Source organism: Zingiber officinale, chromosome 4A, assembly GCF_018446385.1.
Source record: "Zingiber officinale cultivar Zhangliang chromosome 4A, Zo_v1.1, whole genome shotgun sequence".
NCBI classification, from domain to species: Eukaryota; Viridiplantae; Streptophyta; class Magnoliopsida; order Zingiberales; family Zingiberaceae; genus Zingiber; species Zingiber officinale.
Window position 1 is genome coordinate 119934446 of NC_055992.1, and position 25087 is coordinate 119959532.

The following is a 25087-nucleotide window of genomic DNA, read 5'->3' on the forward strand; positions in this document are numbered from 1 at the left end:
CCCCATCCCCGCTTTCATCCCCAAATTAATTTAATATTATTATTATTTTACTATTAATATTAATATTAATATCACTGTTAATAATAATTTTATTATTAATATTTTAAATTTTTTTGATATTAATATTATTATCAATATTATTATTAATATTTTTTAAAATAATATTATTATATTAAAATAATAATAACAATATTATTATTATTATTATTTTCGGGACGGATTCAGGATGAGAACAATATCCCCATACCCGCCCCATCCCCGAAAAAAATCTCTAAACCCGTCTCCATCCTCGAATAAATCGGGGATCCCCGTCCCCATTTCGAGTTTTCCCCGCGGGGCCCTGAATCCACGGGGAAAATTGTCATCCCTAGTTAGCCTTACCCGCCAAATAATTTAAGAAGGTTAAGTTAGAATTTTATCAACTGAAGCTCGTTGTGACTCGACCCGCCTAGGCCCACAACTTGCACAAGCTGGACCGTGGGGTTGAAAAATATATGTAAACTAAGTTTTATGTCAATTTATTATCTTTATTTGTTATAATTTTAAAATAAAATATTAATTTTCATCTAGCATGAGTACTTATTTATGCCCATTTATATTTAAATTATCTATTTCTGAATATATTTGATTTATGAAACTTTTCCAAAGTAAAATGTTAAAGATATATTTTTTAATTTTTGATAGACTCACGAGTTCGCTCTCCTAATTCGTAATCTGTCTTAGATTGAGTTGGGGATTTTTCAATCTATCAAAATGACGAGTCGGCTTGCCCCGTCCCATCAAATAGTTGACCCGTCATGGACTGACCCGCCCAACTACAAGTTAACCAGTTTGACAGCTCTAATGCCAAGCAATGAAGAAATTATGATGTATAATGAGATGGCTATTGCTGTAAAAAAAACATTGCAACTAGTTCTGCTTAAAAAAACTTTTATTTCAATTGTTTTGGATGCCAAGAACATTGACTCAACTCCTTCAAAAGAGAGGGATATATTTATTTAGAGTCAGCAATTATGCATCAAATGTTTCTAAAAAGGTTCAAGAATTCACAAAAACCACACTTGAAATGTCAGATAAGAACACTGAAAGTCATTTTGGAAAGTAGAATCAATTTTTGAAGGGAAATGAACATCATCATTGATAATTATGACGTGAATATCAAAACAACCACCTTCAAATGGCTAAGACAAACATGAGTTAATTATAATGAGTCACTGACATGGAGACAATGCTTAAAAATTCCCTTAAGTAATTAAAATGGAAAGAATGATTAAAAAGGAACATGTTTACACCAAAAAAATCATATTCCAAAATTATCGTTAAGAACAATTCTCTTGTCAAAACTGAGTAGATGTATCTCTTGTATCAAACAGGCATTTAATTAAAGTAACAAAACAAAACAGCCTGAAGGCAAATCTACCATCTGTGGCACTATTCTTGCTGTACAAGGACTCCTAACAGAGCAGTGGAGAGAGAAAAAAAATGCCTCCTTTCAAACAGAATGATAATAGTCCAGGATAGTTCTCCTTTTAGTAGAGGGAGGAGGACTCAAAACAGAAGAAGGGCTACCAGAAATAGCTTCAAGACTTTCCTGCATCTCTTTTCCATCCATAAGAAATGAAGAACTTCTCTTTCTTCCTGATTCAGGTGTTCTGAACTCAACAACTTTGCATTGAGCAGGCGAGGATGGCTCATGTACTGTTGCTTCCATAGCTTGGAAATTATCTTTCATGGAAGCTGAACATGTAGGAGGCTCATCTAATATCAGCCTTCTGGGCTCAACTGAAGGAGCAATTATCCGCTTCCTAATTGCTGCTGGAGATCTTGTATTTAAGCAACCATCCTTATTCATTTTCCAAACACGCACCTGAGGAATGACATGGTTAGAAAACTTTAGTTTAGCTTGTTCATTGTAGCCTGCTGAAAACCTGACAAGCTTACCATAAAGTCATCTGAAGAAGTGACTACTTTTCCAAGTTCGGATGAGCACCTGAAGAGCAAGAGCATTCAGGTATGAGGATTGAAAAGTAATAAAACAGTAAAAAAAAAAAAGTGTCGGCTTGTATCTTATTGCTTTTCTTTTTACTCACCAATCGACAGAAGTAACTTCTCCTTGATGACCTTTCAGAATAGTTGGTGCACTTTCTGGTCTCCTCACCTTAAACAAAAACATAGGAAAATGTTCGATACTAAGAGGATAAATGGAGAAGTTTCCCCTCGAAGAACAAGTAATCGGTACAAGTTAATTGACTACCTGCCATATGTAAGCATTGTCGTCACTGGAACCCCCAAGAATGTGAGCACCATCAAGGCTAATAACAGACTGCACCCACATGATAGGATTGATCATTAATAAATTAACAAAACCTCACTGAAAAAAGATTTTAGAAAGCATGTGAAGAATTTTCTTGCCTTCACGAAGAATGACCCAATTTTACTTCCAGAAAAAATCTTTATGGGACCTCTATCAAGTTTCAGCACATCATATAGATAAATCCTGATAGCCATTTACAAACTATTTCAGTGTTTTGAGTGAATAAAAGTTGTTGAATTTAAGTGATGTAGCTTTTAGCACCTGTTATCCCTGCAGGAAGCTGCAAGAGAAACACCATAGGAATCTTGCGAAAGGCTAGTAATTCCATGTTGAATCTTTTCCTTATATATGCAAAAAAAGAAAAAAAAATAAATATCATTTTTGAGAAAAAAATTGTGCATAAAGGAACATATTGGCTTTATTTTAATGCTATTTGATAAGACCAGAGGACAAGTATCCTAGCTCAGATAGAAATTACTTATCAAATGATAAAAGGCACATATACATATACAATGTATGTGTCTTGTTACCCTACGGTCCGTTTGGTATGGAACATCCACGACAACTTGTTTTTTTTTTTATTTTTTAGAAATAAAAAATTCATTAAATCTTAGACCCTATACATCCTAAACACATATATTGTATCATATGAACATCTAAATTTTTTTTTAATTTTAATTTTTTTTAGTTTGAACACAAAAACCTAACTTCTAAACTCTAAAAACAAAAATCTATTTTATTTGAAATGTCTGAATAAATTCCAAACGCCCCAAATCAAGTTCAAAGGAGCCTGCAACATAAGATCCACAACATATATCACTACACTTACTGATTTTGTTGATGGCTCAGCAGCAGGGCATGTTTGAATTATAGATGTTTTCAGATTGCGTGTATCCCAGAACTTCACAACACTGATTAATAGGAAAGAAAAACTGTTGTTACTTTCCCGCGTTCTCTGCTGTAGAATGAGTTATATCATTTATAATAAAATTTGAAATGTATTTTCAAACCTGTTTACTGCTCCAGCTGTGGCAATGGAAATCCCATCTTTGAGATAAAGAACTGAAGTGATGCTCTTAGAATCAGCCTACATATCAAATAAGCAATTAAGATAGAATGACAAGCAGAAAAAATAGATTACTATCACAAATGACAATAGAATATTGAACACCTTTCCTCGCCGACCCCTCTTTCTTTGGGTGAGTGCATGGGCATCATTGACAAGCGAAATAGGCCTAAACAAGATTTTAAAGGTAAATCACCATTGAATTGAAAGACTAAAATAAGTGGAAAGAAGCCAATTATAGAATTATAAAGTTGATTTTCATACGATAAACATGTTTCCCCAAAGCGATTTGTGGAACTAAAACTGCATCTTAGATCCCAAAGAGCAAAAGATCCATCTCTTGAACCAGAAACAACAAGGTCTGCAAATAAAAGATTGACACTTGATTGCTCAAGATACTCAATATAAGGTTAATAACAAAAATGAGCTCATAGTCTAAGTAGCATAAGTGGCTACCAGGATTTGATGAGTGAGAGCAAACTGTTTTAACGCTGCCTGTATGCCCTGCCAAGCTCCCAGTGCATGTTCTCTTTTCAGCATTCCAAATCTTGATCTAATTTAATAGAATTGAAATTTTAATGGTTTTCATGAATGAACAGACAGAACAGACAAAACTAAGAAAATTCATATCAAATAGGTATTCAAGGGCTAGTACAGTTTGTCTCCCTACTTACATGTTGATCACCTGAAGCAGTTAAAATCTGATTATCTTCCTGCAGCAGATACATAGAGATCACTTGCATAAACTCTTCGAAATAGTTTACAGATAGTAAAGAACAGATAATGGAAGCGCTTGGACCAAACGTATGGGTGCCTATGCATGTATCTGGGAATAACAAATGTCAAGGAAATGTACCTTGTTCCAGCATATGTCAAATATAGCATTGCTATGTGCAATCCAATTGCAAACCCTAGCTTGTCCTGCAATGGTAAATAGCAAAATTTTTACGCATCTAGGAGAGCTAATTTCGTCAAAAACCCTAGCTCAACTTTTAGGAAATAACGATTTTTGCCTTCAATTAGAGAAGTATCGTGCAGAAGAACAGAGTATACCTGCTCCTTCCCAGCAAGATGAATAGGACGGCAAGCTGCGGCGCGTGTCATAGAAGCTGATGTATCCTTCTTCATCAGACACCGCAAGGAGGTGGGGATTTCTACTACTCTGCCCAAACAAACCACCCAAAAGCAAATATTTTATAAGGATCGTGAGTCATTATAGCATTAGGCGAACGATTTCAAACCATCGAATAGAGCGAAAATTTTGATTAAAATACAATACCTTGCAGAAGGAGACGGCTGTGGGAGGCGAGGGCTCGCCATCGTGCTCGATGGCGAGCACTCCTGCGCCAGCTCCGCTGGCATCCGACGAAAGGTCCCCGAGATGCGACCTTTTACGAACTACAAAAGGGGGAATTGGATTGCGATCAGAAAGTGAAAGAGACTGGAGATCCAGCAGCATTTAGGATCAAGAAGGACTACCTCTTAGGCCATTTAACTCTCTGGAACGCAGATCGCCGAAGAAGGAAGAAGGGCGACACCGATTCTCCATTGCTAAACGGAGAGAGGAAGGAGAGAGAGTGGATTGCGGCATCGGGTCGGACATGTTTGATATATAGAGGAAAAAGCGGGCGGTGTAAGGTTTCCGCGGGAAGCTTCGTTTTGGTAATTTTGAAGCGGGAATTGGAATTGAACAGCGGGATTTTCGCAGGCACCAAATTCTGTTCCGACAGGGACGATCTATTTCGGCCGATATAATGGGCCGGTATAATATATTGGACCTATATTGGGTTTTCGGATTAGTTGAGTTTAAACCCAAATTATTAAAGAAAAAACAGAAAGAGTATTTAGCTTACCATTTTAATTAGCTAATATTAGGGTAAGCACTAAATAATATTTTGACAAATAATAATTGCCCAATATTTCACACCTCATTAGTCATATAATAATTGATTTTTTCTATTATTTAATATTAAACACAATTATATTTTAATTAAAATATATATTATTTTAAGGCTCTAAAAACTTTAACCAAATTGATAAAAGAAAACTGCGTTTGAGTTTATAAAAACATACTTATATATTTTAAAAGTGAAAAATCTATATAGGAAAGAAAAAAAATCTTTATAAATTTTTAATTATGCCTATAAAAGTTATTAGAAAACTCATCCAAGGATATTTTAAAAAACTAAATTATTGATTGCGTACAATATTTCCTGTTTTAATCGTTACGCTCTAATCTTTTTTCATAACGAATATTCCTACTTTATGCAAAAAGTAGATATTAATATTTTAAAAGAAAAATTTTAACATAAAGAAAAATAAATGGAGCATGAAATTTCCAAGCTTTTTCAAAAGGACGACACCACGCGATTCTTGATGCTTCTGGCACTCAACCACTGACCACTACTCGGGAAGTTGAAGAGATTCTGACCCTTCCAGGAGAAGGAAGACGAGGTCTCACCTGGTTCAGGTTTTTCTCTCTCTCTCCCTATTCTGGCGTGTATCTCTTTTTCCTCAACATTTGACTTCAGCGTTATCTTCTCCGCCACCGGGTCTTCTCGACGAGAAATTTGAGGTGCTGATCGCGGAAGGGAAAGGTGTTTGGGAGCCCTTTCGTTCGGTTCTAGTGTTTCTGGTACGCGTGCAAGCGGTCGAGCAGCCATGGGGGAGATATTCTGGCTCGGATCGGTTGTTTCTCTATAAAAGATGGCGTCTTTGGATACTAGTCTCCTGCACTCGGCCTCTACATCAATGATGTCTTCTCCTCTTCGAATTTTCTTCAAGGATGCCGGGTATGAGGTTCATGATTTGGTGATTTCCTTTAAAACGTTTACGTGAATCTAAAATTGAGGGCTTTATTACGTTTTCCTCTTCTTAACTTGAATTTTGTGGCGCAGGCGCGTCTTTAAATTGGATGAGCTCGGAGTGGAGATTATGAGCATTGCCTTGCCGGCAGCTCTTGCCTTGATGGCTGATCCCGTTGCTTCTCTCATTGATACTGCCTTTATTGGTCACATAGGTATAGTCTCCTCTGAACGTCTGCTTGCGTCAGTGCTCACTCTTTGCGTGTAGATTTATGCGCATTACTGTTGTCATAGTTTGCGAGATTTTTTTTGTCTGATTGAAATGAGCAAAAATGTTCCTTGATTTCTCGACTCCTATTTAAGGAGTACCAGCCACTGCATCTGATTTACAGGGCAGTCCCTACTCCCTATTTCTTTAGTACTGAACTGTGGAGGTCGTGGCAAATCCCATGTTTCCTTTTGTATATACACCAGTAATTTTAGAGCCATCAAAAGTTGGTAACACATGCAAAAATTTCTTCTGTTATTCAATGGGGATTTTCACTAAAATGACTGCATGCCTTCCAAGGTTACATTATGCAGTCCAACGTGTCTCTCCTGCCAAATAGCTAACTTAACTATGACAATTTCTTAATATACGGACATTGATGCTGAGTGTATATAGCATGCACGGAGGCAACATCCTTCATTACCCATGATGATCATTTATGCTCTGACCTTCTTTCACTTCAGCTAAATCATCTGTTTTGGGTCTGAACTTTGAACAAACTTGATACATATAACCCAACACAACAGGTTATTGTCTTCACATTAGGGCAGTGAAAGGATACGATTTTGAATTTCAACAGCATTCTTGATCTCATGACTGTGATTCTGAAGAGAAACTAATAGAACGAGAAACTACCTAGGAGTTTCAGTATGATAAGATGGATGAATTTTTTATTCATGTCTTAAGAAATCATCGAGACTCATGGGCCAGAGTAATATTTTGAAATTCTTTTTATTGGCTCGCTTTTGTTCATTATTTTTTCTACTAAACTTTGTCTTTGGGTTCACAAGGAATACATTACGAAAAAAAGTAAAAACCCACAATGTGCACAAAGATATGCTCAAACTGGGGATCGACCCATCCCTCCACACTTACATTCACCTTCACCATCTTAGCGAGTTTTTGTTTGGATAATTTTTCATTTCATGAATGTATCCATGCAATTTTCCATCAAGTTGGTCTTTTTTTCTCAGGATATTAATATGTTAAGCCTACGCTTTAATCAATACTATTATTTATTACAGGCCCAACTGAACTTGCAGCTGTAGGTGTGGCTATTGCAGTGTTTAATCAAGCATCAAAAATTGCTATCTTTCCTGTTGTTAGTGTCACAACGTCATTTGTTGCTGAGGAGGATGCTGCAAGCAAATTATCAAGTGCTGATCTTGAAAATGTGGAGCGCAATGAGTTTTTTTCTGAAGATAGTGAAATGAAGGAACTGATATCTCACAATGGTATGCAATTCCTAATGTTTGGTATTTTGTAATCATTGATCTTTTTCACAAAGTAAAAAAAAAAGGACATCTAGGATATAGCATTAGGTGTGAGTCCCACTTAGATTGGTCCATACTCAATCACCTTTTTCACAGGTCATGATGAGCAACTGCAAGCCTCATCCTCATTCTCTGATACCAACACAGTTGCATTTGGCCATCGAAAACGTATTCCTTCAGCCTCTTCAGCATTAATAATTGGAGGGATACTTGGTCTCCTGCAAACCATATTCCTAGTTTTGGGAGCAAAGCCCATTTTGAACTATATGGGTGTGACAAATGTATGACTACACATCTCCTTTATAACTTTCTGTTTTGATCTCAAATTTTCCTATGTTTTGGCCAGCTTAATTACGGGTCCGTTGATCTGTCAAGTTTTGCTATTGAAAACCATGGTAGCCTTGCTGAAAACATTGTTTAAGTAGTATGAAGTGTCTTAACAACATGGAATTTGGTGATTATATAAGCATTATGGTTGTTTTTGTTACTGCTAGACAGCGAATTCATGTATTTCAATGTCATACATAGTATGTCTTAGGTGAGTTGTTGAGACAAATAAAGGATGTGCATGTATGCACATGCATGTGTTTTGGGGGGTGGGGGAGGAAGACGGAGGAAGATTGAGAGAGTGGAAAAATAGGTAAATTTGTAAATGATTTACATGAGAAGGATGAGAACCAAGGTAATAGGTGCAATATATTTGTCTTGTCTTTAGAGTCATCCTTTGTTAAGGCCTTGCAGAACTCCTGTGAATTTGCTTCTTAAGTACTAGGTAATTCTACTCCTTTCTCGACTCCTAATATCTAGTTGTAACTGTCAAATTAGATGCAATCCTTTTTGAAGTTTCAATTTCCATGTTTTGTGTGAATTGTTGCTATACAATAACAGGGTTTATCAACAGGACTCTCCTATGATGACACCAGCATTCCAATACTTGACATTGCGATCACTTGGTGCTCCTGCTGTTCTCCTGTCTTTGGCCATGCAAGGAGTATTTCGTGGATTTAAGGATACAAAAACTCCTCTGTATGCAACTGGTGAGATAAATTATAACTGTAAATGCCCAACCAACGCACCAATGCTGTACCATGTTTAATTTGGAGGTTTTTTCTCTTTTTAAGTGTTGTCCTGCATTATGTCAGTATAAGGGTTTAGCTATACCTCTAAAACTAAAATTTAGTTCTTGTTTGCTGCTGACCTTAATCTTCTACTTATCTTTTTCAGGGCCATTGTTTTATCTTTACAATTTATCTGCCTTTTGTGGTTCTTGTTTCCTCTCTCTTTTAATTTTTATTTAGATAATTATTTTCTTTCTCCAATATTATGTTTCTAAGTTCTAAGGATGTTTTATCTTATTGAAAACATTTTTTTGAATACTTCTTTGGAAGATTTATTGTTAGTTTTTATGCAAGATTGGTTGCCTAGTTTTAATTTTTAGAATGCTATTGTTTCTCAAAGATATGGTTCATCATTTTGTCTTGAGACCTTTAAAGAAATCATTGCTATTATCTGCCAAATGTATTTATAGGTCTGTTGGTTGTTGCACTCGTCTCTTGCCCAAATTCTCCCATATACATGGTGTAGGACCGTTGGGCCGGCTAGAAGGGGGGGTTGAATAGCCCTGTAAAATAAAAAACAAAACAACCCTTCTCGAACTCTTAAACTAACACTTGCATAAAATTAACTTAAACAAGAAAAAGCAAGAAAAGGAAGAGGCACCGGATTTGACTTGGTTACAACCGGGATGGTTGTTAATCCAAGAAAGATGATCGCACTATCAACCTCCTTCAGGCGGAGAAGCCTCTTACAATGTTGAAGCTCAGGAAACAGAAGCTAACTACAGAGAGCGAACAAGTGTTTGAAAGAAATGCTTGAGTTCTGAATTGATGAAAATCTTCTGGACCAAAGCTATATTTATCGGGGTTCCGGGCGCCCTGGGGGATAAAACTTTATCCCCCAACGTTCAGATCGCGTAATTCGCGATCCTGGTCAAAATCAGGGTCCGAGCGCCCGGAAGGGTTGCGGGCGCCCCGGAGCCCAAAGTCAACAGGTGTTGACTTTTTCGTCTGGACCTCCTCTGGTTCAGTCCCGCCTCGGTCCGGTTCTTCTCTTCCGGATCTGCTCGCTTGGGTGATCTCTGTCATCCGGAAAAGGACTCACCCGAACCCAACTTCCGGTCTTCTCGAGCGTGCTTCCTTCCGGCTTCTCGTCCCTCGGAATTGCCGCGTGTTTCCTTCTCGTCCGCCAGCGTACTCATCCGCAGTTTTCGTCCCTCGATCGTCGACCTTCTCGCTAGCTGCGTCTCTTGCTCCCCGAGCAATCTTCCGCTCCGGCTTTCGTCCCTCAGAACCACCGCGCGCTTCCTTCTCGTCCGCCGGTGTACTCTTCCGCAGCGCCTCGTCCCTCGGACGCACAGCGTGCTGTCCTTCTCGCTAGCTGCGTCTTCCGCTCGACTACCTGTGCTCCTAAGCTCCTGCACACTTAGACACAAGGTTAGAAACACACAGGACCTAACTTAACTTGTTAATCACACCAAAACAACCTTAGGGTTCCAACAATCTCCCCCTTTTTGGTGTGATCAACCCAAGTTAAGCTAGGGTTAAAATAGACATTAAATAAAATTAAGTAAATTAACTTAATTTGCAATTTAAGTACAAAAAGATAGAAAAAATTAAATCTATCTACTTCCCCCTAGACTTATACTTTCCCTTCTTCCCCTTTGATCACAAAAAAAAATGGGGTTCCAAGAAAAACAATCTAAGGGTTAAAAATTTAGTAAATTTGAAAAATATTTAAAAGAAATTCTAAGTTAAAAACAATTCTAAGTAAAGTTTTGAAAATCTGACTTAAGCAATTTTTTTTTTAAAAAAAATTCTAAGTAATTTGAGCATAAATTTCTAATTTTAGAAAATCTTTTAATTTAAGAAAAACAAAAAAAAAATCTAAGTAAAGATTATTTTTGAAAGAAAATTTTCTAACTTAATCATTTGAGAAATTTTAAGAAAAATTTTTCTAAGTAAAAAAATGACTTAGTCAATTTAAAAAAATTTTAAGTAGGTAAATTTCTAAATTAAAAAAAAATTATTTTGAATAACCTTTTTAAAGCATTAATCAATTCTTGCATTAATGCTTTATTAGTAAGTTAATTAAACATTTATTTCAATATTTTGACTTCCAGGTCGTGGCGAGGCACTAGACCTTCTTGGTTATTGGAGCAACAACCACTTCCTTGACAAAGCCTCATGAAGAAATTCTTTGTTTAATTTTCTCACTTAAAGCGCTAATTTTAATTTTAAAATTAATTTAAGCATGACTTCGGAACCCAATATAGGTTCCAGCCTACTGGATTAACAAAAAAATTTTTAGAGACATATTTTCTTGAAATGTTCTTAATTTGTCCCGGGTGATATTTAAAGTACCAATTTAAATTATTAAATCTTCTAAAATTGGTTTTAGATGAACATGCATAGTTTTTCAAGTTATCTACTTGAATTCTCAAATCATCATTTTCAAGTTTCAATTTTTCATTTGCTAATTTAATTTATCTAATTCTTCTACGAGACAAGACTTAGCTAGAATTACTTTTAAATTTTTATTTTCACTTTCTAATTTGCAGCAATCTTTTGTTAAAAGTTTAACGAACTTAAACATTTTATCGGGAGGAAGAGATCGTACCTGACTTACCTTGTCGATCTCGTTGTCCGTTTCTCCCCCTGAGCTGTTTTCTTTCGACGTGTCTCCCCTCATGTTCTTCTCCTTGATGACTTGCCATCGGTGCAGTCCAGAGAGTGCTTCGATCTCTGATCTGACGACGTATCATCCCACGTCGCCTTGAGGTTCGCTTTTCTGGATATGCTTCTTCTCCTTGTCTTTGTTCTTCATTGGGCAGTTGTCCTTGACGTGCCCTTCTTTGTCGCAGTGGTAGCAGCGGATCGTCCTTTTCTTCTTCCCTGCGGATGGTTAGTAGATCTAGATTTACAAAGTTTCTTGAATCTTCTTACCATCATTACCATTCCTCGTCGTCGAGAGAGGATTCCGACTAGGTTCGTCTCTCGAAGCTTTGAGAGCGACGTTGTTCTTGGGCTCCTTCATTCCTGCGCACATCTTAACTCATGCACTTCAAATGTTGAAAAATTCTTCTAATGAAATTTTTCTAAGTCCTTCGAAATGTAAAAAGCATCTACTAGTGATGCCCATTTTAAATTTCTTGGAAATGAATTTAACGCGTACCTGAGCGAATCTCGGTTACTTACCTTTTCTCCGAGATTCGTGAGTCCGGTGATGATTTCTTTTATTCTGGAGTGCAGATGTGCGACTGTCTCGTCTTCCCCAAGTCGCAAGCTGGTGAGCTGATTGCGAAGCAGATCTCGTCTAGCGAGCTTGGCTTCGGACATACCTTCATACAGCTCGAGGAACTTCTCCCAAAGTTCCTTTGCGGAGTTATATTTACCGATCCTGTTGACTTCTTGAGGCGGAAGAACGCTCAGCAGATGGTATTCTGCTTTGCCGTTCGCCACGAAGTCGGCCTGCTCTCTTTTTGTCCATTGATTTATTTCCTTGTCCTCTGGAGCTTCAAAGCCAAGTTTCATTGTTAAAATTAATTCAATATCCGTTGTAAAAAATACCTGCATTTGTTTTTTCTAGATAGCGAAGTCCCCTTAGTGTTTCGGCGGGTGGATGCTTGGTCCGGCCATCTCGTTGCTTCGTTCGGCGGTTAGTCCTCCTGAAGCGTCTCGGCTCTGATACAACTTATAGGACCGTTGGGCCGGCTAGAAGGGGGGGGTTGAATAGCCCTGTAAAATGAAAAACAAAACAACCCTTCTCGAACTCTTAAACTAACACTTGCATAAAATTAACTTTAACAAGAAAAAGCAAGAAAAGGAAGAGGCACCGGATTTGACTTGGTTACAACCGGGGTGGTTGTTAATCCAAGAAAGATGATCGCACTATCAACCTCCTTAAGGCGGAGAAGCCTCTTACAACGTTGAAGCTTAGGAAATAGAAGTTAACTACAGAGAGCGTACAAGTGTTTGAAAGAAATGCTTGAGTTCTGAATTGATGAAAAGCTTCTGGACCAAGGTTATATTTATAGCCTTGGTCGGGGCGCCTGGAAGGGTTCCGGGCGCCCTAGGGGGATAAAACTTTATCCCCCAACGTTCAGATCGCGTAATTCGCGATCCTGGTCAACATCAGGGTCCGGGTGCTCGGAAGGGTTTCGGGCGTCCCGGAGCCCAAAGTCAACAGGTGTTGACTTTTTCGTCCGGGACCTCTTCTCTGGTTCAGTCCCGCCTCGGTCCGGTTCTTCTCCTCCGAATCCGCTCGCTTGGGTGATCTCTGCCATCCGGAAAAGGGCTCACCCGAACCCAACTTCCGATCTTCTCGAGCGTGCTTTCCTCCGGCTTCTCGTCCCTCGGAATTGCCGCGTGTTTCCTTCTCGTCCGCTAGCATACTCATTCGCAGTCTTCGTCCCTTGATCGTCGACCTTCTCGCTAGCTGCGTCTCTTGCTCCCCGAGCAATCTTTCGCTCCGGCTTTCGTCCCTCGGAACCACCGCGCGCTTCCTTCTCGTTCGCCGGTGTACTCTTTCGCAGCGCCTCGTCCTTCGGACGCACAGCGTGTCGTCCTTCTCGCTAGCTGCGTCTTCCGCTCGACTACCTGTGCTCCTAAGCTCCTGCACACTTAGACACAAGGTTAGAAACACACAGGACCTAACTTAACTTGTTGATCACACCAAAACAACCTTGGGGTTCCAACACATGGGACTATAGCCATACACTTTTTGTAGGTGTTATGTATGCCTCAAATTAAGTGTATCTTTTTTGTGTCAGAATTTCATTGATTTCCAGAAAATTATTTAAAATAAAAAATTGGGAGGCAAATGTAGGCTCCAAATCATGACCAGTCATGGGATGCAGCAGGTTTCTTTCTTCATGCTAGAGATATGTGTATCCAATTAATTTTTGATATATGTAGTTCAGAATTTGAGATGTACTTTCCTTGTGGCTTTTGAGGGTATTTTCTATAGCTGTCATTGAATGATTGTCTTGTATTAATTGAGAGGTTGTACTTTGTTAACGTAGTGAAATCATCTTCTTGTTAGAATGTTTATGTTGTCTTTACTTAACTATGGTGCTGATGAATTATGTCAGTGGCAATTCTGATTCAGTTAATGTGTTCTATGAGTAACAGTAAGTGTCATATACCCATAGAAAAAAATTTCGTTCCATGTCGGGCGGAACGGGCGAAACTTACCGTTTCGCCCGCGCACCGAAATCGGCATCGGACGAGCGACGATTTCGTCGCGTCGTGCGTCACGCGCTAGGAGGAGTCGCGCACATGCCAGAAATATCGCACCAGGAGGAACAGCGTCGCCAGAAGCTTCCGGCTTCTTCGGAAGGTTCGCAGCGCCTGAAGCGCGTCTCTGGCGACGCCGAAAACATCACTGACGCTTCTGGCGCCGCCGGAATCGTCGTCGGACTCCTCCGGTGCCGCCGGAGGTGTCGCCAGACGCCTCCGGCGCTGTCGAAGGCGTCGCGGGCATGGGGGCGGGCGCGGGCGCTCGGTCGCGGCGCGGGTCGCAAGCAGGGGACACTGTGCAAAATTACAATTTAAATAAATTAAACAATTCTCATTTAATCGTGATATTTTAAAGAGGCTTTCATAAATCCTAATTAAATTATCCCAATAAAATATAAAAAATATATTTAAAATTTTTTAAAAAATAATCAATTTTCTTAAATAATATTCTGAAATTATTTTTACTATTTTTAAATTTTTAAAAATTCTAAAAAAAATTAAAAATTTTTATTAAAATTCTATTAAATCAAATTTATATTCTTATATATATATTTTAATTATTTTATATTTTTTTACTGATTTAATGTTTAAATAAAATTACCGAAACCGTATTGGCACAGCACGATACGATACCGAAACCGTATCGTTCCGGTCTTGGACCGAAACCTTGGCACGGGTCGAAATTTTAAACCTTGCATATACCTAACCGGAGTATGATGTTTTGTTAGAGAGTTAATCATATTGATAATATTAGTTTGTCCTTGGCATCCTTCTGGAGGTGATATTATTCTGAAGAAGATTAACACAGGTGACCACGGGTTTGAGCATTACTTGAACTTCATGAGTATTTGTTTCAATTTGCAGTAAGTATCATGTAGGGGTTTTGGTGAAAAGGTGGAGAAATTTTGAGACAAGCTTAAAGACAGTGGTATCAGAATCAGTTGTGATCCTTGTTCCTAACAGTTGCAAGCCAGGACTCACAACTGGTGCTGATATTCAAGGGAAGGAAGGGGAGAGGAAGGGGGGAGGAAGAGTAAGAAAAACAAAGGAAGAAGATGCACATGCAACTATGCAAGTCCTGCACTTCTCATCCACCATTTGCCTAGGGCTTGTGATTTCTAAGGATCTGTTCACTTTAGAGGAAGGGTGTTGTGATAGGGAAGGTACTGCACTGTCTTCCCTATCTGCTGTTTTCTTGGAAAGCTGTTGCTGCAAGAAGGGAGACTCAATTCATTCCATGGAATCAATTTGTTCCAAAACCCGCCCACCAAAATCATACAGGAGTGCTAAAAAGAGTTAAAATGTAAAAACCACCCTTCAACTCTCACTTCTTGTCAGTTTTTTCATGTTTCCTTGAGGGAAAAAGTGAAGGGAGAAACAACAATGCTCTAGTTGATCTCAATGTTGTGTTGTTTGCAGTGGTGCTAAGGGCGTCAACTAACTGCAACATGATGGTGGTGGTGGCGGTATAGTCAACGTCCTCAGAGTGTCTATTTTTACAGTCTTCTTTGATGATTGATTTTTATTACTTGAAAGAATTGTTGTACCATTTGAAATCTTTTTCCTTCTTGCAGTTTTTTTTTTCTCTTCTATTTTGGAGTTTCCATGAAAATCTAATGTGTTTTTATTGTCTGCAGTCTTTTGTGTTCGTGTTTATTCCACGTGATTGTACTCAAGATTAATCTCATTGTATTTGCATGTATTTTTGAGTTTAGCAGTCTATATTTAACTGTGTCTATTTGTTAAATACTTAAATTGGATAGCCGGGGCTCTTCTTTCTCTAGAAAATTGCAAAATTAGCCTCCTTAACAGTTCCCTTCATCTACACATCTGTCAACAACTCTAGTGGTATGTTCTAATTCACTGTGTGATGATGGAAGATGGACAAATGAGAGGGTGCATGAAATGTGGGTAGGATAGAGTCTTGTCTTGTTCTTTGTCTATCAAATTTTTTTAAAAAAAAAATCCCATGTTTGTGTATCCATGGCTGAAAATTTGCACATGGATTTACTGATATTCTTGAGTCTTGCTTCCATAAGAGTTGAGCAAAAAATTTGTTTTGCATTGGTACTATAGCACATAATGTTCCACCAACTTAGCAAATCTATCCCTTTTTTCTCTATTGCATGTCGCAGTCATGGTAGATTTTTTGTACTCATCTACAAATTTTTGAAACTTTTGGTCAAAATATCACCAACATTGAGAAACATATTGCTGTGATGTATTCCAACTGTTAATTTTTCTGGATGAAGTACCAAGAATATTCTTTCTCCCTAATGCAGTGGCTGGAGATGTAATCAACATATTCTTGGATCCAATTTTTATTTTCTTTCTCCGATTAGGTGTTAGTGGTGCTGCAATTGCTCACGTCATTTCTCAGTATGTATACATTTTGTCTTCTACATCTGGTTTGTCTTTTTATTTGCATTTATCTGTTGAATACAAATATAATTATTCCTTTTTGCTTTTGTTATGTACTGCAGATACTTGATTGCGGTAATACTCTTATGGAAATTGCTAAGACAAGTTGATATCTTGCCTCCTGGTATTAAAGATCTGCAATTTAGTCGATTCCTTAAAAATGGTAAGTAGTTCCATGTATCTGACTGTCATGTTCGATGTCAAAGTTATCCATTCTGTATTCAGTATACTTATGTCCGATTTTTACCAACTTGTAGATTGTGTGTTTTTGAGCCATAATCAACTATTTTGCTTCAGTTTTGTTAGTTTGCTAAGGCAGCTATTGTTACTCTTCTGTGGAAAGAAGAATTACTTTTTAGAATTGACTTTCAGTAGTAGTTACACTTCCTATTTGCACAAGTACTTAGCCTTAACCTCTTAGGCATGCTATCAGTGCTTCTTATTCTTGGTTCTCACCGGATTGGATCTGTTGGGTGCTTTCTACCCAATTGATGTCTTTGGAGCTACAACACAAATGTTTGTTTTTTCCTTCAGGTTTTCTATTGCTTCTGCGTGTGATTGCAGCAACTTTCTGTGTAACACTAGCAGCTTCAATGGCTGCACGGGAAGGATCAGTTCCCATGGCAGCATTCCAGATATGCTTGCAGATTTGGCTGGCAAGTTCTCTTCTTGCTGATGGTTTGGCTGTCGCTGGGCAGGTTAGGAAACAACTTTAACATATATGCAAAATTACTACATAGTAGAGTGAAAGTATTTTGCATTTACATTTAATTCTTCCATTTTTTTTTCTTACTTTCACATTCATTTTGTGTTTCTTTTATTTTCTACTTGATTCACTGAAAAAGACTTGTAGCCTGAAAGTTAACCTTTTTCTGTTAAGTTTTGCCAATGATGCAATACAATAGTGTTGCCATTTTGCATTATTTAGCAATTAACGCAGAAAACTGATGGGTGCAAGGAGCTTCGTGCATTGTGATATTTGGAAGTGACAAGTATGATATTTAGTAATTATGCATAATAATCTTTGTTGTAGTAATTTATATCCATACATAGGTTTCGTTCTGTTTGTGCTTTTCCTATATGCTAATCTCACTAGAATTCTCTCCAAATGCCATTATACGTACCTTTTATTTTATTTGTGTGGCATTCTGTAGCTGTCGAGAATATAGATTATTTAGGAAAGCTCTGAGGTGTAAATTATGCTAGCTAGCTGTCTTGATTATTTTTAGCAAGCTTTAATTAGCTTTAATTAGCATTAATTATTCTTAATTGCTGTAAATCATTGAGCTGTAATTATATTGTAAATTATTATAAATACAATCTCAATAGGAGAGATCATTATGCCCTCAAGTCATCTCTTTCAAGTTGGTATCAGAGCCATCCTTCCTTGTCCAGAAATTTCTTAAGCCAAAGTCATGTCTGAACACTCCAGCGAATCCACCACCATTCCTCAGTCCTCCTCACATCCCACCCAGATAACCACCATCAAGCTGAACGGCGACAACTTCTTACGGTGGTCGCAATCAGTGAAGATGTATATTCGGGGCCGAGGAATGATGGGCTATTTAACGGGTGAAAAGAAAACTCCATCGGAAAAAGACCCAATGTATGCTACATGGGATGCTGAAAATTCCATGGTAATGACATGGCTCGTAAATTCCATGGAAGAGGAGATTGGCGCAAATTATATGTGTTTCCCTACGGCATATGAATTATGGGAAAACATAAATCAGATGTACTTTGATTTGGGGAATCAGTCCCAAATCTTTGAGTTGACTCTCAAACTTGGTGAATTGCGGCAAGGAGAAGAACCGGTCACCAAGTATTTCAACTCCTTGAAGAGGATCTGGCAGGACCTTGATCTTTTTGATCCATATGAGTGGAAGAATGTTGAAGATGGACAGTACCACAAGAAAACAGTGGAAGGCAGTCGTATCTTCAAATTCTTGGCTGGCCTTAATGTTGAGTTCGATGAGGTAAGAGGAAGAATCATTGGTAGGAGACCACTACCATCCCTCGGTGAAGTCTTCTCCGAAGTTAGAAGGGAGGAGAGCCGGAGGAATGTTATGCTTGGCAAAAAAGGACCTACGACTATCATTGAAGGTTCAGCCCTTACCTCTACAGGCTCAAACATACGCAGAGGCACTGCCAATCTACGTAAACCAGAAGAAAAATAAGTTCTGTGGTGCGACTTTTGCAACAAGCCACGTCACACCCGAGAAACTTGCTGGAAAATTCATGGCAAACCTGCCAACTTTAAAAGCAAATCAGGTGAGAAAAATGGACGTATCTTTCCCACTGCGAATGAGGCAATGACTACTGCTAGCACCATCACAAAAGAGCATCTGGAGTAACTTCTAGCACTGTTAACTTCAAACCCATCATCCAGTACTCCTAATGTTTCTGTGGCGCATACAGGTAACGAAATAATTGTCTTTCCATGTGGTTTCGGAATTTCTGCTGCATGGATAATTGATTCTGGAGCATCTGATCATATGACCAATTCCTTGAAATTGTTAAAACTATACTCACCCTGTCTTGAAAATAAAAAGTTTAAGATTGCAGATGGAAGTTTTTCACCTATTGCCGGAAAAGGTTCAGTCCAAATTTCTGAGAATATAGATCTTAAGTCTGTTCTCTATGTACCTAAACTTACATGCAATCTTCTTTCAGTCAGTAAATTATCCAAAGACTCTAACTGTCGTGTAGTTTTTTGTGACTCTCATTGTACCTTTCAGGACCGGAGCTCGGGGAAGACGATTGGCAGTGCTAAAATGGTGAATGGTCTTTACTACTTTGAGGACATTTTACCTAGTAAGGAAATTGTGCAAGGACTTAGTAGTATTAGTTCTCTTTCTGTTTATGATCAAATAATGGTTTGGCATTGCCGTTTAGGTCACCCTAGTTTTTCATATATGAAACATTTATTCCCTGATTTGTTTAAAAATATGAACCCCTTAGATTTTCAATGCGAAAGTTGTACTCTTGCAAAAAGTCCTCGTAAAACATATGTCTCTAGACCTTACCTTGAATCAAAGCCTTTTTACTTATTCCACAGTGATGTGTGGAGACCCTCAAAGGTAACTACATCATCAGGACAAAAATGGTTTGTAAGCTTTACCGATGACCATACTCGACTCTGTTGGGTTTTTTTGATGAGAAACAAGAATGAGGTTGAGAAAATTTTTAAAGAATTCTACAATTTGATTGAAAACCAATTTCAAACAAAAATAAGTATTTTGAGAACAGATAATGGTACAGAATATTTCAATCAATCTGTAGAAATATTTTTGAGGGAAAAATGCATCTTACATCAATCAACATGTCCTGATACTCCAGAACAAAATGGAGTCTCTGAAAGAAAAAATAGGCACTTACTTGAAGTTGCTAGGGCCATAATGTTTTACATGAATATTCCAAAGTACTTGTGGGGAGATGCAATTCTAACAGCAACTTATTTAATTAATAGGATGCCTACTAGAGTTTTAAACTACATCACGCCGTTGCAATGTCTGAAAAAATACTTCTCTGAATCTCGCATCAATTCTGATTTACCCCTTAAAGTATTTGGTTGCACCGCTTATGTACACATACCTAAGAGATCACGGTCAAAATTAGATCCTAGGGCAGAAAAATGTGTTTTTATAGGCTATGCTGCAAATCGCAAAGGCTACAAATTTTTTTGTCCTCTAAAAAAACGGTTCTTTATAACAATGGATGCCACTTTCATGGAAACCAAACCATATTTTACGAAAAATTTGATTCAGGGGGAGAATCTAAGGGAACCAAATTTTTGGGAGATAACTAGAACTCTTCCAAATTTGGTTATTGACCAACCTCAAAAATCTCAAAATGAAAATAATGGGGAGTCCGAACCCATAATTGTCAACCATGAAATTGGTCTATCAGAAAAGGAAATACTTCGAATGGAAAAAAACCGAAATATCCTTGAACCTTTGGTTTATTCTAGGAGAAATGTCCTTGGAAGAAGTAGAGATGAATTAACCATTCCAGCACAAGCCTCTTTGGAAGCCCCGGGCGAAGGAACACTGAATACTCCAGGTACCTCTTTTTCCCCTAACTCACATGAAAACTCCACTTTACCTATTATTCTTGAGTCTACTAGTCCAACCTCAATTGTTCCACAAGAAAATGACCCTGACAATCTTGACCTCCCCATTGCTTTTCGAAAAGGTACCCGAACATGTACCAAACATCCCATTGCCAGATACATAACCCATGATCATTTATCCGAATCACATAAGGCATTTACTATTAATATTTCAAAACTTGTTGTACCTAGAAATATTCAGGAAGCACTGGAGGACAAGGATTGGAGATTAGCAGTGTTTGAAGAAATGAATGCCTTACATAAAAATGGTACTTGGGAAATTGTTGAAGCACCTAAGGATCAAAAGATAGTAGGGTGCAGATGGCTCTTCACTATAAAGAGTAAACCAGATGGAAGTGTAGAGAGATATAAGGCAAGGCTTGTAGCAAAAGGCTTTACACAGACATATGGAATAGATTACCAGGAAACATTTGCTCCTATCGCAAAAATTAACTCAATTCGAGTTCTTCTGTCACTTGCGGTCAATCTCAAATGGCCCTTATATCAGCTGGATGTTAAAAATGCCTTCCTAAATGGAGATCTAGATGAAGAAGTACTTATGAGCCTCCCTCCAGGTTTTGAAAGAAAGTTCGGAGTCGGAAAGGTGTGTAAACTGAAGAAGGCCTTGTATGGTCTAAAGCAATCCCCAAGGGCATGGTTTGAACGCTTTGGCAAAGCTGTGAAGCGACTTGGTTATGTTCAAAGTCAAGCTGATCACACCATGTTTTACAAACACTCAAAGGAAGGTAAAACAGCTGTGCTTATTGTATATGTTGATGATATTATCCTAACAGGGAGTGACTACAAGGAACTTGAAGAACTTAAAGGAAAGCTTGCAAAAGAATTTGAAATCAAGGACTTGGGAGTGTTAAAATACTTTCTTGGCATGGAGTTTGCAAGGTCCAAAGAAGGTATATTTGTCAACCAACGAAAATATGTCCTTGACTTGCTGACCGAAACTGGTATGCTGGGATGTAAGCCAGCTGAGACGCCTATGGAGCCTTACGTCAAACTACAACCAGCAGCGACAGAATCAGTAAAGGAAAGGGAGCGCTATCAAAGACTTGTCGGGAGACTGATTTATCTATCACACACTCGGCCTGATATAGCATTTCCAGTAAGTGTAGTTAGCCAATTCATGCACTCGCCTGGGGCTGAACACTTCGATGCTGTGTATCGGATCCTAAGGTATCTAAAGAGAACACCCGGTAAAGGACTTCTGTTTAAAATCCGGGGGCATCTACAAGTTGAAGCTTACACTGACGCTGACTGGGCAGGAAGTCTAACTGATAGAAGGTCTACTTCGGGATATTGCTCGTTTGTGGGTGGTAATTTGGTCACTTGGCGTAGCAAGAAACAAAATGTGGTAGCTCGAAGCAGCGCAGAGGCTGAGTTTAGAGCCTTAGCTCATGGAATATGTGAAGTTTTGTGGATCAAGAGACTATTATTGGAATTGAAGATATCAGAGTTGGCGCCAATAAAGATGCACTATGACAACAGAGCAGCAATTTCAATTGCACACAATCCAGTACTTCATGATCGCACAAAGCATGTGGAAGTCGACAAGCACTTCATCAAAGAAAAAATAGACAATCATGTGATTAGTGTGGACTATATTCCCACCATTGAACAGGTTGCTGATCTACTTACAAAAGGGCTACACAAAAGACAATTTGAATGTCTAGTAAGCAAGCTGGGTATGGAAGATATCTTTAAACCAGCTTGAGGGGGAGTGTCGAGAATATAGATTATTTAGGAAAGCTCTGAGGTGTAAATTATGCTAGCTAGCTGTCTTGATTATTTTTAGCAAGCTTTAATTAGCTTTAATTAGCATTAATTAGCATTAATTATTCTTAATTGCTGTAAATCATTGAGCTGTAATTATATTGTAAATTATTATAAATACAATCTCAATAGGAGAGATCATTATGCCCTCAAGTCATCTCTTTCAAGTATAGCATTGATCAATTTCTCTCTACTTGGACTAAAGTCATCCTCTGGAGTGATGCATGAAGGCATTTTTCAAAACATGCATGTATAATTTGAGTCGAGCACTTGAGCTCATCAATTTTCCTGTCTACTGTCCTTAAGAACTTGTTTGTTCATTTTGGAGTACTGAGATAGATCCACTTTTTTGCAGGCAGTACTTGCAAGTGCATTCGCTAGAAATGATCATACGAGAGCAATATCTTCAGCATCACGTGTACTGCAGGTACATTTTCTAAAACTCAATGTTCACACTTCATACTTCATACTTCAGATGCTACAGTTCATTTATAATTTTATATTATGACACGCAGTGGGGTATGGTTCTAGGACTTGTCCTATGCATCATACTCGGGACTGGTTTGCAGTATGCATCAAGATTGTTCACAAAGGATGCTGAAGTGTTACAACTCATTCATACTGGAATCCCGGTATCTGATTAACTCATTGTTGGAATAGTTTTGCTATTTTCAGTTAGAAATATTGTGATTTGGATATTAGAGGCAGCTTCCTGAACGTCATGCACTAGTCTGTCTCGCCTAAACTCTGTTTAGAAATCTAATTTCTGCTTAATGTATTTCATTCTCCTTTGCAGTTTGTGGCACTAACTCAGCCAATAAATGCTTTGGCCTTTGTCTTCGATGGTGTCAATTATGGAGCGTCGGATTTTGCATATTCTGCATATTCCATGGTAAATTATGAATAACTTCAGGAATTTGATAAACTGCTAAAACTTTCATGCTCCACCAGCATCTGACTGTATTTTATCACAGATTCTGGTGGCGATAGTCAGCATTGCGTGTCTGGTTGTCCTATCCTCTAGTTACGGCTTTGCTGGTATCTGGATAGCTCTAACGATCTACATGAGTTTGCGAATGTTTGCTGGTTTCTGGAGGTAACACTGGACCTCTTATTATTTATTTTAAATGTCTTTTACATTTCAATTTTCACTGTAGACCTTTACACTATCACATGCTTGTAGATATATTAACAGGGGTGAAATTAGGACGGGTCAAGATGGAATCTACGTAAATTGATTCAAGTCATGAAAAAAAAAAAATGAAATCGAAATCTATTTCAGAACCCCTAGAATCTGAACCTATGGGAAGAAATCCTGGATTGAAAATTCACTCATTTTGGCCACAATTGCAGATTAAGGTTTTTAATTTCGATGATGATATTTAGCTTTTTGACGCACAAGAAGCATTCAACTTGAGTAGGAAACATGCTCGGTAAATGCACTGCTTCTAAGTTCGACTTCCCATCAGTGGGAAAATTTCCTCTCACCTGAAAAAGGTGCAACCTTGCAAGTTCTTAGGTAAGGAATTCAGTGGAAAACGAGGGGAGAAACATCCACTCATAAACTTCTTATGCTAGGTTTGGTTCATGAAATGGAATCGATAGGAAATGCTTAGTGACAATGTAATTTGCCCAATTCATCCAGTCCGTTGAGCCTACTCAGCTCGTCTGGTCCACTTGTTCTGCTCACTATATTTGACATGCATTGCCAGCTTATTCTTCAATATCTATATCAAATAGTTATCCCTTGGCATGGAGTATCGAATAGATTAAAAGAGGATGATTAGAGAATAGCGACGTCATAAGAATTGCTATTTTGAGATTATATTTACTAAACAAACAGATAGATACTCGCAATGATTGATAAGGAACAAGTCATTTTTCCGAACCAAACCCACCACACCGCTGCTCAATAGTATCTTGGAAAATTTAAGGAGGAAATGTATGTTAGATGACCAACCCAAACCAGAACCACTTAGGGATACTGCATGTTTCCTGGTCCATCTGCGTGTTTGTCATCATTTTGCAGCTCAGTTCCGTATTTTGCCTTCAGATGTCACTCACTGCTTTTCAGCTTCAGCTGCTGCTTGGTCCATGCATTTACTTGTACTACTGAAACTTTTTCTTCAAATTGATCCACAGGATCGGAGCAGGGAGGGGACCGTGGACCTTCCTTTGGAGTTGATCTGAAGAAAAGAAAAAAACGAAGAGATTCTAATTCACAGGCATAAAATGAAGCCTAATTGAATTGCAATTGTACAAGTATTCTTCTTTTTTGGAAAAGCTACCTTAAGTTGATTATACTTGATGTAGAGAGGTCCTTAAAAATGTTTTTGATATGTAAGCATATAAAGTGAAAAAAGAACAAACTGCTGATGGTACTAATACAGATGCTTTCAACTCGATCGCTTTCTTGTGTGCTGGCGAATGTGGCAGAATTGCATCAGTTGGGATTGAAGATCGGAGTAATACCATTAACGGTCATAGTGTAAGTTTATTGATGATGCTAAATGAAGTGTAGTTATGTTTTTTTCACTGTGGATTCGGCAAAATTGATTTGCATAACAGTGAATTTTATTGGATAAAAATCATAAGTGTCTATCTCATCACTATATATTTTACTTTTTGAAATGATTTTTATTTTTAATATTGTTGTAGTAGTAATGATATGTCGTAGCTGCTACTCAATTATAATAATTATAATCTTATAATTGTTATATACAATGTTAATCCGAAATAAAATACGAG

At 38.1% G+C, this 25087-nt stretch overlaps 2 protein-coding genes and 1 long non-coding RNA gene across 4 annotated transcripts; 2 read left to right on the forward strand and 1 right to left on the reverse strand.

Moving 5' to 3' along the window:
* Positions 1–1270: 1270 nt before the first annotated feature.
* On the reverse strand, positions 1271–4958 carry LOC121970781 (denticleless protein homolog). Its single transcript, XM_042521734.1, has 16 exons — positions 4860–4958; positions 4660–4778; positions 4434–4542; positions 4237–4301; positions 4055–4093; positions 3837–3933; positions 3645–3741; positions 3486–3549; positions 3325–3401; positions 3144–3225; positions 2576–2655; positions 2413–2497; positions 2255–2323; positions 2091–2158; positions 1942–1990; positions 1271–1867 (listed from the first exon to the last, which is right to left on the reverse strand). The coding sequence occupies exons 1-16, from the start codon at positions 4927–4929 to the stop codon at positions 1493–1495; spliced, it is 1545 nt and encodes a 514-aa protein (XP_042377668.1). The 5' UTR covers positions 4930–4958; the 3' UTR covers positions 1271–1492.
* Positions 4959–5727: 769 nt separating this feature from the next.
* On the forward strand, positions 5728–24533 carry LOC121970780 (protein DETOXIFICATION 42-like). Of its 2 annotated transcripts, XM_042521732.1 has the most exons (13): positions 5729–6172; positions 6278–6399; positions 7478–7687; positions 7823–8007; positions 8628–8763; positions 16305–16401; positions 16506–16606; positions 16978–17141; positions 22695–22766; positions 22855–22971; positions 23136–23231; positions 23314–23435; positions 24482–24533. In XM_042521732.1, exons 1-13 carry the CDS (start codon positions 6087–6089, stop codon positions 24522–24524), a joined length of 1551 nt encoding a protein of 516 aa, XP_042377666.1. In that variant the 5' UTR covers positions 5729–6086; the 3' UTR covers positions 24525–24533. The 2 variants fall into 2 exon arrangements, with proteins under 2 accessions (XP_042377667.1, XP_042377666.1); XM_042521733.1 differs by lacking the exons at positions 22695–22766; positions 22855–22971; positions 23136–23231; positions 23314–23435; positions 24482–24533 and adding an exon at positions 17773–18511 and having other exon boundaries at positions 5728–6172.
* LOC121970782 lies at positions 14549–15974 on the forward strand. Its single transcript, XR_006109015.1, has 2 exons — positions 14549–15325; positions 15442–15974. It is a non-coding gene; the product is annotated as an uncharacterized LOC121970782 (long non-coding RNA).
* Positions 24534–25087: the final 554 nt, after the last annotated feature.